This window comes from Polypterus senegalus, chromosome 2 (genome assembly GCF_016835505.1).
Source record: "Polypterus senegalus isolate Bchr_013 chromosome 2, ASM1683550v1, whole genome shotgun sequence".
In the NCBI taxonomy this organism is placed as follows: Eukaryota; Metazoa; Chordata; class Cladistia; order Polypteriformes; family Polypteridae; genus Polypterus; species Polypterus senegalus.
Window position 1 is genome coordinate 153,245,185 of NC_053155.1, and position 16,730 is coordinate 153,261,914.

At 40.1% G+C, this 16,730-nt stretch overlaps 1 protein-coding gene across 7 annotated transcripts in view; it reads left to right on the forward strand.

Moving 5' to 3' along the window:
• LOC120523495 (type 2 lactosamine alpha-2,3-sialyltransferase-like) overlaps nucleotides 1-16,730 on the forward strand; it is a 159,976-nt gene that overhangs the window by 124,318 nt on the left and 18,928 nt on the right. For 6 of the 7 annotated variants that reach the window (XM_039744857.1, XM_039744861.1, XM_039744859.1 and 3 more), the window contains one exon: nucleotides 5,206-5,343. In XM_039744857.1, coding sequence (XP_039600791.1) covers nucleotides 5,206-5,343 — 138 coding nt within the window. The remainder of the gene's footprint in view (nucleotides 1-5,205; nucleotides 5,344-16,730) is intronic. The other variant, XM_039744862.1, reaches the window with a different exon arrangement.

A 16,730-nucleotide genomic window follows, 5' to 3' on the forward strand; every position in this document is an offset into this window, starting at 1 on the left:
CCTTGGTGCTATATTGCAACAAAAAAAATTATTTTGAGTGCATGTGCCACAAAGCATACTATAATAGCTGGATGACCACCATGTGCCACTTCTTCACAAAGACATGGCTTGGTGCTGAAATACAGGACATTGCAGTTTCATTGGTTAGATTTATAATGGTGCAGAAGAACAGAAGCAGAAACAAAAGCAGTTAAGAAGAAGGGAGGTGGAGTTGCCATTTTTGTGAATGAAAAATGGTGCAATTCCAGACACATTACAATTAAAGCACAGATATGTAACCCAAATGTTGAGCTACTCATGTGAGCTTATTATATACTGAGAGAGTTTTCACATTCCATTGTGTTGGCATTTTACTCCCCCCTTCTTGACAAATGCAGCAACTGCAACAGACACATTATATTCTATAATAAGCCAACTCACTACTGACCATCTCAATGCTTTCATCACAATTTTCTTGGGACCTTGATCATGTTTAACTTTCCTCCACCCTCACTAATTTTTTACCAGTGTCTGGACTGTACAAGAAGTGAAAACAGGACCCCATGCTTGCTATATGCTAATGTTAAATAGGCATACTACTCTTTTGCTTTGACTTTTTTTGGCAAATTTGGTAAAGCTTAATACTCACATGTAAATCCATTGTCCAGCGAGTGACAGTCCTCACCAGGGGCCTCATGTATAAACGGTGCGTACGCACAGAAATGTTGCATAAGAACGGTTCCACGTGTAAATTGCAATGTATAAAACCTAAACTTGGCGTAAAGCCACACACATTTCCACGGTACCTCATACCCTGTCGTACGCAAGTTCCCCGCTCGGTTTTGCAGACTGGCAGCACCCAGCGTCAAAGCAGTGCTACTGTTCCTGTGTGGTTTATCTTTCTTTTTCAGGTCCACGTCCCTGATGCGGCTTTATAAATACACTGAAATTAACTGCTTATTGTTTATTAGTTTAATGCATCTGATTGTAATTAACCTGTAACAATATAATGGTCCACAGAATGGTCAAAGCATGTTCTCTGCTCGGTTTTGCAGACTGGCGGCACCAAGCGTCAAAGCAGTGCTGCTGTTCTTGTGTGTTTTATCTTTCTTTTTCAGGTCAATGTCCCTGATGCAGCTTTAGAAATACAGTGAAATTAATCGCATATTGTTTATTAGTTTAAAGTATCTGATTGTAATTAACCTGTAACAATATAATGGTCCACAGAATGGTCAAACTGTTCCAAATACCATAACTGCTTTAACTCTCACTGCACCTTCTTCTTCTTCTTTCAGCTGCTCCCATTAGGGGTTGCCACAGCAGATCATCTTTTTCCATATTACTCTCAGCGCACCACTCGGAGCAGCTGATCGGAAAGAGAATTTTCGGTTTACAGCATCAAGCACACGCTGCCTCAGCCATACTTCCTATTTGAACTGCTTCTCACATGGCAAACGTTTCAAACCTTTCCTGTATGGACCTCGCAGTTCAGAAACAGTTTCATCCCAAGAGCTCTAAACACACTCTATCAGTCCATCAACTGCTCCTTGTAAAACTGTTTGTACTTATAAGTACAATTACCTCACTGTAAATTTGCACTACAGTTATAATATTGCACAACCTGAGCCACTTTATAAAGCGCGTATTTACATATGATGATGATATCATTTTTAAGATGAAATGCAGCAAAATATGTTTATTATACAGATAAAACTAACTTCATTTAAATAATCTATATTGTTAATAATTAAAGGACCCAGTGTTGTTACGCTAGCAAGGATCTGGCGCTCCTCTCATGATTGTTTCTGCCTCATACTGTATGTTTCACTGGGACTGGCGTGAAGGATAGAATAATTAAACATGTACTATGAAGATATTTCAGTGTTCCTTAAAAGTTTTGAAGAATCGACGTTATAAGCTTACAGATGGCTTAACGTCAATACAGAACTGATGGTTTGACGATCGGTTACTTGAAGAAAGAAAAGGACGGACAAGAATTGGAGGTTTGTACGTTTGAAAGAGACAGTACTGCAGGGGCATCCTTAGACATGTGTAAACTGTGCACCTGCACAGGGCTGCCAAGCCAATATATATTGAATATACAACAGAAAGAAAAAATAACAACACAGCTAAAAACGCAGCGGCAAATTTCTGCTAAAGTTAAACGCTTGTGTCATGAGCACAAGGCGGCTATGCAGTGTCCGCAACGGACATGGGCATCCACCGTACATAACATACCATATTGACACTGGCGGGCGAAGGGGGCCACCGATTCTTTCTCTGTCCAGGGCCGCCACGAGCTTAGAGCCACCCCTGAGTACTGCTACAATAAATTATTTAATCGAAGGTCACGCACAATCACTGCGCCACCATGAAACCCATGTTAAATAACATGCTTTAATTCCTATCATCATGAAAATAATGTCACGTATACATCTCAGTATTTTAGTTATTCAGAGATCTGTAATATCACAAATGTAATGGATTCTGTGTCCTGTCGGAGGAAGAGAGCCGGTTTAAGAAGCAAGTAGTGATTAATACACATAGAGCACATATAAGAACACATACAAAAAAAAGCATTTAACGTGCTACTTTATGTGATTGAGAAACTGGTTAATTAAACGATTTTAAGATGAAGTTTATGATGTTCTACTTTAATGACAAAATAAACTATGTGATTAAAGTGGAAATTTCAAAATTAAAGTTGACAATTCATGCTTTTTCCCCACTGTGTGCCTTTTTATTCCTCTGTTGCCTAATAAGCTTTCATATGACACTCAGATGGTGGGCTACGACTCGCCTTTTCACGGCAACTTTGATATCTGACAACTTCTTTTTTATTTAGGGCACTGTGCGACTTTGTGAACTTGAGCTTTCGAGTTTCTCTGACACGCTATGTCAGTCAATCAACTTCCTTTTGTTGTTTATACCACTGTTTAAACCAAAAAATAGTACGTTTTTCCTTGCCTCCACTTGGTATTCGCTGAAATTCTTCCATTTTCCCCTCTTGCTTTTCCCATTGTCTTTTCACAGAACACTGAGCTTAAGGGCTATTTATATTGATTTGCATATTCAAAGAGGCGTAATTCTGGGAGGAGTTGGGGCGGGCCAGCATGGGCATGCACGAGCATTACTTCTCACGCTGACCGGGATTTATGTAGCGGAAGAACGCGGAATTTGGCGAATGCATCGATTTATGCATCTGGATTTTTCTGTGCGTAAGCACATTTTGGCTTTTGTGCTTACGTCATGTTATAGTGTGAGTTCTATGCTCGGCGTTATACATGAGGCTCCAGGACCGTGCAGGAATTGACAATGGAGGATGAGGAGGCTCCGATAGATGCCTTTGAGAGCACTGACTGGAGCATGTTTGTTTTGTGTGTCACATGGTGAAGACATTGAGGGGCTCAGCCACTGTATCACAGATTACATTAATTTTTGTGTAGTGACAGTTCCCTCAAAGACAGTGTGCTGTTTCCACAACAACAAACATTACATCACAAAAGAACTAAAAGACCTACTGAATAAAAAGAAAATCGCCTTCAGGGCCAGAGATAAGAATAAAATCCAGCTGGTGCAATCAGAGCGTAGGAAGCAGCTCCATGAGGGGAAAGCCTACTACTAAGACAAACATGAACACAAATTACAGCAGAACAATGTGAAGGAAGTGTGGAATGGGATAAGGGATTATCACTGGCTACAAGCTGACTGTAAAACATCTGAACCAGTTCTTCAACTGGTTTGACTCACACTTGTCAATCCACCATCCCCCAATTCTTCTAGCCTCTGTGTGCAAGCTGAGGAGGATCTGGATTTCCAGCTGACATTTGCACCCTGCGTGATCTACTCCTGTGCTCGCCAGCCCCCTTCTTCTTCCTGGACTATATGTCTCTGCTAATTAAGTGAGGGGAGAGCTGGGAAATCTCTGCATGAAGAGGGCAGCAGGGAGCAGGGCAGGGTAGAAGTAGCACTAGATTGCTGAAAACATGTGCCAGCCAGCTCTGTGGGGTTCTTCAGTAACTGCTCTCCCTTTCCCGGGATTTACGGAAGGCTCGCCCAGCTGTGGATAACGCTCTCCCAGCTGTGTATAACATCATGTATAGTCCTAATGCCAAAGAAAAACCATTCCAGTGGTCCCAAAGACTTAAGGCAAGTTGGTCTTACTTCATGCATCATTAAGAACTATGAGAGGCTGAACCTGAAACAGCTCCGACCCCTGGTTTCAGAATATCTGGATCCTTTGCAGTTTGCCTATCAGACACAGAAAAAGCTCAAGGCTTTGCATCTTGATTCCCGCACAGTCTCCTGGATCATGGACCACCTGAACAGCAGACTGCAGTTTGTGAAGCTAAGAGACTATGCACCAGAAATGGTGGTATTTAATACTGGAGCACTGTGCTGTCTCCCTTCCTGTTGAACCTCGACACAAGACTTCCAGTATAATACCAGCACCTGCCACCTACAGAAATGTTCGTGTGACTCTTCCATCATTATTAATGGAGATGAATTATAGTACAGAACAGTTGTGGAGGAGGAACCACCTGTAACTCAGTATCAGCAAGTCAAAAGAACTGGTTGTGGAGTTCCTGCGTGCTCAAAAGTCTCTTAAGACCAGTCACCATTAAAGGGGAGGACATTGAAGTGGGGCAGAGCTACGTGCCTTTCATGGTGTAGCAATTTTAATGGCCAGCAGTATACTTTTCATTTCTTTTTTTATTCTCTTCTCCCTTAATTCAGTGACTGCAAAGTGGGTTTTTTATATTCTTAACTTTTTTAACAGACCATTTATGCATTTTATGCACTAGGCACAAACTTTTGTTTGTTGTATGCTCTCTCACATTAAATTTATATAATATTATATTATATTATTCTGTATGCAAAAGCAGTTGACCTTAAGTTTGGTTTAACATGTAGTTACTATAATTTGATGAATTTCAAAGAATGAAGAGAAAGCAAACACTAAAAGAAATTGGTCATTTACAGTAATGCAGCATTAATTGCAGAACTGGCCAGGAATATTTTGACAATCTTTCAACCATAATGGCGATGTGTTTTGAGTTTAACCAGGATTGTTAACCTGTGAAAATGCCATATAAGGTTATGTGAAAACTTTAATTTATATGGTAAATATGAATTGTAAACCATTGCATTATAATTTAACAGGCAATTTGTCTTTTTGACTTATATACAATGAACTTTCTCTAAAAATTGTTTCTTATTTTTAAGAGCAACTTTGGATTTTGGACCATCCCACCCAGAAAACTGCAGTATAGTAAAGAACAAGTGCGATTATTAAATCCACGTTTCTTAAGAATAGCTGCTTATGAATTTCTTAAATTCCCGAAGAGAATCCCAAAAAAAAAGGTAAGGTTTTAATTATATATTACTGAAAGAATACTCCAGACTCTCCACCTCTCTACACTCCATGGAAACATCTTTTGTTTATTTGTTTACTGGACAGTATTACTGGAAATGCAGCATACATTACTGGAAATCAAATTGAAACTTAATGACGCATCAACTGGTTGTTTTACCATGTCATATGTAATACTTGGGAGCAACCAACCAAAAACAAATACCACACAGGCTGAAGACAGATTTTTTTCTTTTTTTTTAAATCATGGTCATGTAAGTGGCAGATGACCAAAAAGATCTTGTGCCTTTACTACTCTTTCTGACAGAAAATGATGAGGTCAACACAAAAACAAGTAAACTAAGTCGGTATTTAGGTAGTAAGGAAACTGGCATTACAATTCCCAGCTTACCGCCACTGTGTACATGAAGAATGTCATTTAAAGAAATTTGGCTGATAAGCATGCCACATGTACCCATCTTATCCAAGGAAAGTTTCAAATATGTGGATATGAACAATACATAATCTGTCTGGTATCAAATAAGGTTTCTATGGTTTTGTTTTTACCTTTCCTCTTTGTAGATTTCCCAGTGAAGGAACCAGTAAGTGAAGTGCACAAAATGCACAAATCAAAATCAGTGTATTTTTTTTTATTTTTATTTAAACGTGATAATTTACAGACAAATGCACCTTCAACCTGGAGCAAGGAGATAATCCTGCAAACGACCTCCAGGTGAAATAACAAAGGATATGCTCTTGAGGAGGTTTTACAAATGCTAGTGTGTAAATACAGGAGCTACCAGCTCAGAGCAAATGAAATAAATTCAAAATAAATTTTATTTTTCACATGGAAATTATAGCATAGTAACATATTTGCTAAACTCAAATAACTGTTCCTTTAACACTAGAATTACCACAGCCTACGAAAAAACTCCGTAAAACTACGTAAATCCATCCCACCTTGAATCGCTTCTTAAAATCGTTCACAGCTCTCCACCAGCGTCTTTTGTCATCTAAATGTGCTGATAAAAATCATGCTGCAAGCAGCCGGCTATTTCATCCCCCCACTGACTTAGAACGTGCACAAACTTCTCCCAGCTCATGCCTTGATTGATTATCTGGGAGTGAAGTGGAGTTTTAGAGTGGAAATAATAGATCGTTGTTTGGAACACACGCATTTCATGTCTGTTCCGTTTCTACAGTAATCTGTGTAAACACATTGTTAAAACAGAAACGTTTTTTATATTCTACTAGTAGATGACAAAATGTAGGCATAAACTACTGTATATAATGTATGAAGCCTGAAGTATCACAGAAGCACTTTCACAAAAGGTACAAATCTAACACAACAATTGCGCTTTTATTCAAAAATATAACTGCAGAAACAAAAAGCCGCCTTAACATGCGACATTGACACCCATTTATTATGACTGCCTCCGTGGCACAATAGAATCAGCTGCCGCCTGGGAATCAAAAGGTTGCGAATTTGATCCTGCACCACTCCGTTTTGAGAAGTAAACTGCTCTTAGTCTTACTATTTTAGAATAAAAACATACATTTGATTTCAGTTTCAGTCTGTAACAGTCGGTGTAATTTATGATTCTTGTAATGGTTAGCTTTCTTTTTTTTTTTTTTAGTCAGTTTTATTATCTCAGCTGTTTTCACAATTCCAAACACACCCACCCCCGCATCTGACACTGCTGTTTTCACATAGACGCGCTGTAACAGAGGTAAACTCGGCTCCCTTCTACATCGGAGCAAGAATGCACATACCATTGCTTGCATACTAAAGTGTCAGCAGGCACTTTTCGTGGCATTACACACATTTTTGAGCATGCCCTCTGCACACTACTTGTGACTTTAGGCTTTAGGAATTAAGTAAATAAATAAAGGTAAATCGTGTCATAAAATGATTTCTTCAAAACTTTGTGGCATTTTTTTGTGTTCCAAACAACGATCTATTATTTCCACTCTAAAACTCCACTTCACTCCCAGAAAATCAATCAAGGCATGAGCTGGGAGAAGTTTATGCATGTTCTAAATCGGTGGGGGGATGGAATAGCCGGCTGCTTGCAGCCTGATTTTTATCAGCACATTTAGATGACAAAAGACGCTGGTGGAGAGCTGTGAGCAATTTTAAGAAGCGATTTAAGGTGGGACGGATTTACAAGTTTTTTCGTAGGCTCTGGTAATTTTAGTGTTAAGAAGAATATAAAAGGACAATAATAATATATGAGTTAATAAAAATATAAATATCAACAGAAAATCATTAACAGAATGATAAAATGTTTCATAAATAATAACTAAAGAATAACTTAATGTAAGAGAGTTAACAATAGGGCATCATGTAGTTCTAGACAATTTCCTTATTCAAGATGTGGATAGAATGTTGTGGGGGGAAGCTCCCCCTCAAGTTTTTTTGAACTGGTCTTCAGACAGCATTAGCAGTCACCTCATTGCAGCACAGAAACCATTGTTGGGATGACTAGTATCATTGATAATTTCCTTTGTCCTGGTCCAATATTGCTTGGTGTAGATCTCCTGAGAGATAAAAGAGTGCACACACAGCGTTCAGCTGACCACACCACTCTCTGCAGAGCCTCGCAGCCCTGCTGCGTGCTGTTCCCAAAACTTTCTGTCAGGATACTTTTGATGCTGGATATTAAAAATTCTTTAGTAGTTGGGAAGACAGCTTAAAATGCGTGAGGCGTCTGAGGTGGTAATAACATTGTGCTTCCTTCACAAAGGTGTCGATATATTTTGGCCAGGTGATGCCCTCTTTGATGTGGACTTTTCACCTGAGTCATGTTAATACTGAGAGGTGGTAATGCCTCTCCTAAACTCTCCAATGGACTCCTTTGTGTAGCTGACATTCAGGAATAGACTGTTGTCCAGACACCAGTGTCACTGACTCTCCCCTCCTTCCAAGCAAGCCTACTGAGTGTTGCTAGATACTCTTATCAGGCAAACCACAACTGTGTCATCAGCAAATGTGACAATGTTAGTGTAATGTACTGACATGCAGTCATGTTTCGTGGAAGTACAGCAGAGGACTCGGAGCACAGCCCTGTGCAGTATCAATGTTGAGAGTGACAAATAATGAATTATGGTCACCAACTCAAATCTCTTGGGGTGTGTCTGTCAAGAAATTACAAACCTGTTTCTGTACTAGATGGATCCCCTGAAATAAGTAACAGGTAGAGGCACAATTACAAAAGAGGTGCTGTCGGAGAAAAATCATGTAGTATACCCTAAGGGTATTAGAGAGGAGACAACCCAGCAGATGAACATGGAGGCTTGGTAGACACAGCACAAAATCACTAGACCAGGCTAAGAGATGGTAGGGCATGGCTGCTAGCTATTGAGAATATGGCCAGGTTAGGAAGGATTGCTGTGAGGCTTTCCCACTTATCTGTTTGCATATAATGCCAAGTGTAAAGGACCTGGGACCTCATGTATATAACATGTTTTTGCTTGGAAAACTGTGCAAGCCATTTCTTGTGCAAAAGTCTGAATTTATAAAATATAAACTTGGCATGAAAATTGGCCTAACTTTATGGAAGGATTTGACCATCCATAAGTTCCACTCAGACATTTTGGTATTTATTTTAGTGATATCAGACATCATTTTGTTGCACATTTCAGTTTCCCATTGCGATGTTCTTACACTAATTGTATCAGTTAACTAACATGTTCTCTCAATATATATTAGTTGGTAATAACGTCTAATGCATACATTTTTAATGGTAAATGCCTTAGTGTGTAGCATAGGTATTTTGTCTGTAAAAAGTCTGTGACGTGTGTTGTACGAAATAACTGGTAATGACAGCATTGGCTCTTTTAGAGGATATTGCCAGTGGCAGGCACGTGTACGGATCACAATACTTTTTTAATCCATGGTTATAACTGTGTTATAAGCAGTTTTAGATTTCCTAGAGCCATCCTGTAGTTGTATACTGTATTTGAACCTATATTACAGAGACTATCTCACAGAAATTGTGTCCCTATTCAGTTATTGTTTTTTACAACCATAAAATATATGACGACAGATGCTTTTCAACATGAACTCTCTGACTGGTCAGGAATCTTGCATTTATCCCTGAGCCGTGTCATTCCATCTGGTTGGTATAATTAAGATTCAACCCGGAGTGACCAGTCAGACCACATGGGTGTTGCAGCACTCCAAACCCCAGATATAAGTCTGGGGTACAAAAACACATGTTATTATACAAAACACCTTAAAAAGGCTTCTTTGTAATAGTAGCACAACACAATTATTTTTCTCTTTCTTCAATTCACTCCTCACAGGCAAACTTTGTCTGTCCTTCACATCCGATTTGAGCTCACATGGATGTGCTTGAGAGGCTTCTTTCATCTTGGACATAGAAGTATTTCTGGTGGTAGGGCATAACCAGGTGAAATGGAAGCCCCACAAAGTTGGGATCATGAATCCTTGTAGCACCCCATGGTGGCAAGTCTGCCTCATGTGACTACAGTTCCCAGAATTCCTTGCAGGTGTCCATAGAAGTAACATCAAACAGGGATGATGCTGCCTAGTGTATGAGGGAAGAATGCCTCCTCCGGATTTGCCTCATGTCCATGTATTGTTTCTTGCCCCATCTCAGCTTGGACACCTTCCCATGTGCACTGTCCCATCGCAACAGATATCTCCAGTTTCCTTATGGTCAAGGTGAAAAGGCCCAGGTCAATGGGCAATTTGCAGCAATTGCTGAATCAGCATAATTGACTGTGCACATATTGTGATAAAGGCAACCTTGCTGAGTCAATTTTCTTTTATAATTATAAAGCACTTTCATTCAATTGATCTACAGCTGATATGTGATGCTCAAATATGTCTAACTAATATTGTTATGAGTTGGCCCAGCTTAATCCACAATTTCTTTATTTTATAAAATAGTAGTGTGGGAAGTAGCAGTGTGTGCGTGGGCTTCTTGGTTAAGATTAAAAAATTACAGACAACTTGTATAATCTTTATGTCAGGTGATAGTGGGTACATCACAACAGAGGAGATAAAATGAAAGGCACTTCTGCACATGGCAGAACGATATACCACCTAGTTTATCCATCCTCCACACCTGACTTCAGCTCACCTGGATGAGATTGAGTGGCTTCTTTTATCTTGGACATGGGAATACTTCTGGTGTTACCACCTACAAAACCATTCCCTTTTGAGGGTGTCTTGCTGTCAGCTCTCCAGTGCACTTGTTGTTAGTTTCATTTGCACCAAAGCAGGAGAAGATGATTCACAATCGCTTCTGCTTCCTAAATGGACAGATTAATATCCCTGAAGCTTAATTGACTTGGTGTTCGACTATTACGATTAAGTGTTCCGTTAATTTTTTTGAGCAGTGTATATTTTATATATTTTAGCTTGATTTGTAAGTTGCCTCGGATAAAGGCATCTGCTAAAAAAATAATAATTATAGAACCGACTATTGGTTCATTAAAAGGTGGTTTTTAGATTCATATGGGCAGCACAATATTGTATAGCCCCAGAATGGTTTGCTACATTGTGATGGCTCGTGCAATACTGCGGAACACAGCTCAGCCTGTGCCTCCTGAGATAGGGAAAGAGGAGCATATGGATGATCCAGACCCTATCACTCAATAAAATGGCAATCCAAAGACATTTGAATGTTGTACTTCAAATGTAAGGAGACTTGTATGTGTTGCAACATTGACATTTACTTGGTAAAATTATTTTATTCTCTCTCTCTCTCTCTCTCTCTCTCTCTCTCACTAACACCCGTGCATCCGAAAAGTATTCATATCGCATCACTTTTTCCACATTTTTTTATGTTACAACCTTATTCCAAAATGGATTCAATCAATTTTTTTCATCAGAATTCTACACACAACACCCTATAATGAAAACGTGAAAAAAGTTTACTTGAGGTTTTTGCAAATTTATTAAAAATAAAAAAAAACTGAGAAATCACATGTACATAAGTATTCACATCCTTTGCTCAATACTTTGTCGATGCACCTTTGGCAGCAATTACAGCCTCAAGTCTTTTTGAATATGATGGCAAAAGCTTGGCACACCTATCCTTGGCCAGCTTTGCCCATTCCTCTTTGCAGCACCTCTCAAGCTCCATCGGATTCAAGTCTGGGCTCTGGCTGGGCCACTCAAGGACATTCACAGAGTTGTCCTGAAGCCACTCCTTTGATATCTTGGCTGTGTGCTCAGGGTCGTTCTCCTGCTGAAAGATGAACCGTTGCCCCAGTCTGAGGTCAAGTGCGCTCTGCAGCAGGTTTTTATCCAGGATGTCTCTGTACATTGCTGCAGTCACCTTTCCCTTTATCCTGACTAGTCTCCTAGTTCCTGCTGCCGAAAAACATCCCCACAGCATGATGCCGTCACCACCATGCTTCACTGTAGGGATGGTATTGGCCTGGTGATGAGCGGTGCCTGGTTTCCTCCAAACGTGACGCCTGGCATTCACACCAAAGAGTTCAATCTTTGTCTCATCAGACCAGAGAATTTTGTTTCTCATGGTCTGAGAGTCCTTCAGGTGCCTTTTCCAAAACTCCAGGTGGGCTTCCATGTGCCTTTTACTAAGGAGTGGCTTACATCTGGCCACTCTACCATACAGGCCTGATTGGTGGATTGCTGCAGAGATGGTTGTCCTTCTGGTAGGTTGTCTTGGACCTCTGGAGCTTTGACAGAGTGACCATCGGGTTCTTGGTCACCTCCCTGACTAAGGCCCTTCTCCCCCGATCGCTCAGTTTAGATGGCCGGCCAGCTCTAGGAAGAGTCCTGGTGGTTTCAAACATCTTCCACTTATGGATGATGGAGGCCACTGTGCTCATTTGGACCTTCAAAGCAGCAGAAATTTTTCTGTAACCTTCCCCAGATTTGTGCCTTCAGCCAATCCTGTCTCGGAGGTCTACAGACAATTCCTTTGACTTCATGCTTGGCTTGTGCTCTGACATGAATTGTCAACTGTGGGACCTTATATAGACAGGTGTGTGCCTTTCCAAATCATGTCCAATCAACTGAATTTACCACAGGTGTTCTCCAGTTAAGCTGCAGAAACATCTCAAGGATGATCAGGGGAAACAGGATGCACCTGAGCTCAATTTTGAGCTTCATGGCAAAGGCTGTGAATACTTATGTACATGTGATTTCTCAATTTTTATTTTTAATAAATTTGCAAAAACCTCAAGTAAACTTTTTTCACGTTGTCATTATGGGGTGTTGTGTTTAGAATTCTGAGGAAAAAAATGAATTTAATCCATTTTGGAATAAGGATGTAACATAACAAATTGTGGAAAAAGTGATGCGCTGTGAATACTTTCCGGATGCACTGTATATATATATATATATATATATATATATATATATATATATATATATATATATGTATATATATATATATACAGTGATCCCTCGCTATATCGTGCTTCGACTTTCACTGCTTCACTCCATCACAGATTTTATATGTAAGCATATCTAAATATATATCACAGATTTTTCTCTGGTTTGCTGATTTTTTTGGACAGTGGATCTTTTAATGTATAGTACATGCTTCCACAGTCGGTTTGATTTCATACAAGGGATGCTATTGGCGGATGGCTGAGAAGCTATCCAATCAGAGCATGTATTATGTAGTAAATAAAACTCCTCAATAATATACAAAATGCTTCCCGTGCAGTGCTTCACATACTTAAATGCTCGAATAGCACCTATTGATTTTTGATTGTTTGCTTTTCCCTCTCTCTCTCTCTCTGACATTCTCTGCTCCTGATGGAGGGGGTGTGAGCAGAGGGGCTGTTCGCACACTGGCCTAGAGGATATGGACGCTCCTCTAAAAAATGCTGAAAGACTACCTTCACATTGCTCCCTTGCGGCTGCTTTGTCGGGCGGGGCTTTGTATAATTAAAAGCCTGAACAGCCCTATTGATTTTTGATTGTTTTCTTTTCTCTCTCTGTCTCTCTCTCTCTGACATTCTCTGCTCTTGATGCACACTCCTTTGAAGAGGAAGATATGTTTGCATTCTTTTAATTGTGAGACTGAACTGTCATCTCTATCTTGTCATGGAGCACAAACTTTTGAAAAAGAGACAAATGTTTGTTTGCAGTGTTTTAAAGTCCCTGTCTCTACGACCTCCTGTGTTTCTGTGCAAATCTGTGACCCAAGCGTGACAATAAAAAAATAACAATATAAACGTATGGATTTACTTCACGGATTTTCACCTTTCACAGGGGGGGAGCTGTGAGGGACAGCCGGCATTTCAGTCTGGCCGGGACGTCCCTCAACTAAGAGAGAGAGCCTTTTTAGGACACCACATCCCCCGGGATGCTAGATGGCATCTCCCCTGGACAGAAAAGGTTCCCAGGATTCCCGCAGGGCAGCACGGGACATGGAGTCCGGTTCTTCAGCCCTGGTGGGTGCCGCCAGGGGGAGCTCACCAAGAACCCGGGGACTATTATGGTGACGTTAACTCGGAAGTAATTAGGAGTCACGAGGTCGGAAACCCGCAGTACTTCCGGGATACCTGAAGAAGGCATTTGACCCGGAGATGGAATACTTCTGGGTCAGAGACTTTAAAAGGGCTGGGGGAAACCCCAGCAAGTTGGGAGGGAGTGTGACAGACCTGCTGGGAGGAGTGGTGGATTTGTTATTGGTTATTGTGATTATTGATTTATTGGAGTATTGTGGAGTGGAGGTGCTTGGAGTACATTATTATAACAATAAATTCAATTATTTGGACTTTTACCTGGTGTCTGTCGTCTAAGGGTTCAGGTGGACGATAGCGCCCTCTATATTCCACTATATATACAGTAATCCCTCCTCGATCGCGGGGGTTGCGTTCCAGACACCCAAACCCCCCAACCCCCAAATATGTGAAAATTTGCGAAGTAGAAACCATATGTTTGTATGGCTATTTTTATATATTTTAAGCCCTTAGAAACTATCCCACACTGTTTATAAATATTCTCCGCACAGTTATACAGTAAACCCTTGTTTAACGCGGTTAATCCGCTCCAGACAGATAAATGAATTTCCACGAAGTAGGATTCTTTATTTATAAATCTAATATTTTCGCAGTTAGAGCATTGAAAACCTGTTTACGACCTTCTAAATACGTTTTTTAACATTATTAGAGCCCTCTAGACATGAAATAACACCCTTTAGTCAAAAGTTTAAACTGTGCTCCATGACAAGACAGAGATGACAGTTCTTTCTCACAATTAAAAGAATACAAACATATCTTCCTCTTCAAAGGAGTGCCGTCAGGAGCAGAGAATATCAGAGAGAGAGAAAAGTAAACAATCAAAAATCAATAGGGCTGTTGCGCTTTTAAGTATGCAAGCACCGCGATAAAGTGGCCGGAATGAAGGAATCAATGTGAAGGTAGTCTTTCAGCATTTTTTAGAGGAGCGTCCGTATCTTCTAAGCAAACAGCCTCTGTGCAAACAGCCCCTCTGCCCACACCCCCTCCGTCAGGCAGAGAGTGAGAGAGACAGGGAAAGCAAACAATCAAAAATCAATACGTGCTGCTAGAGCTTTTAAGTATGCAAAGCACAGCACGGGAAGCATATCGTATATCATTGAGGAGTTTTATTTAATACGTAATACATGCTCTGATTGGGTGGCTTCTCAGCCATTCGCCAGTAGCATCCCTTGTATGAAATCAACTGAGGAAGCATGTACCATAAATTAAAAGACCCATTGTCCACAGAAATCTGTGAACCAGCGAAAAATCCCTGATATATATTTAGATATGCTTACAGTTAAAATCCGCGATGGAGTGAAGCCGCGAAAGTCGAAGCGCGATATAGTGAGGGATCACTGTGTGTGTGTATATGTATACTGTATATAATATATATATATATATATATATATATATTTACACTTTATATAAAATCCTAAATCTAAAAGTGCAACGATTTTATGTGACATTTTTATGTCACTTTTTTTGTCACATTTACATCAGGCTTATTTTAAAACCTACATATATATGTTTGGTATCCTTCTTTTCAGAATTTGTCAAACTTTAATGTGATGTTGTTAGAATTTCAGATTCTTATTCTGTTTTTAAATTATAAACTAAAAAATATGAAGAACTCACGTACCGTGAGATGAGACTTTGTGCCAAGACATTTAAACACGCCCGGCGCCGGAAATAAAAGACAGAGTAGATAACAAAGATAGCTGCTGTACAGGCTTTTAAATTTTCAAAGCACTGTGCGAGATGCAGATCACGTGGCATGGCGGCAGCAATCCACCAGCTGATCGAGCAAAGAAGAGTTAAAAAAAAATAAACAATTTGTTTCCCATTGTATCATTGTTTAAGCGGGGGTTTCAGAGGAGCGACCGTGTCTCCTTGGGGTGCATTCAGCCCCCCTCTTCACAACACAAGCGGCAGAGACACGAATTGGCTGATGTGTAGCACAGGCCAGGGGTGTAACACCTTAGTATATATATAATATTCTGTCTGCTGTATATCTGTCCGCTTTTCACGAGAAAACTACTTCTATAATTTGCTTGAACATTCCAGTTGATTTTGCGAATTCTTTCATCGTGGTAAGTATTGTAGTTCACCTGTGGTACTGATTTATTTTCTCTAATCCGAGAGAGACGCTGAGGGGGAGGGAGGCGTGGCCCTCCTCACTCACGCACCAGCCTTCATTCGAGTCGCTCTTCCTCTCGCCACATGTTGGAGCGTACCTTGCCTCCACTTAACTAGCAATACCTGTTTAACAGACATTATCATCTACTGATTGTTAAGGAGTAACGTTTCATGTTTTTGAGAGGAAGATCAGAGCTGTGTGTGTTTTAGAGTGTAGCTGCTGATAGCCAGAGATATCACGGCCACGTGCTTTTCTCTCCACGTTGGGGATGCTCTCCTGTCAGAACTGAACACGATCAGATACAGTGCCAATGTTGGACATGGGAGCGTACCTACCTTCCACTTGGCCAGAATTGCATTTCTTTATTTTGTTTCACTACTACATGGGCACAGCTGTGGGGGACACATAGTATTCAATAAGAATGTTCTTAATATCTTACCGTTCTGCTCATAAAGCTTTCATCAAATATACAGTGAGTAGTGGCGACAGTCTGGGCTGTGCATGATGGCACTTTGCTATAGTGTATTTGTGACTCCTACACAGAAACCATCAATAAGAATGTTTTCGTGGTTTTGCACTTCAGGCAGTAATACCTCAAGTTCTCATATGTTTTGTTTTCTTTTTTTCTCTTTTTTTTTCTTCCCTGCTTTGTAGTAAAGGAGTCACTCAGGAACATGGACAAATTCATATTGTAATTAGATCATGAATATTCATAATTGACATTTTTATGCCATATATGGTTACTGACAGATAGTGACAAGAAGCAACTAAAAGTGTACACATGCATAGTTTTAA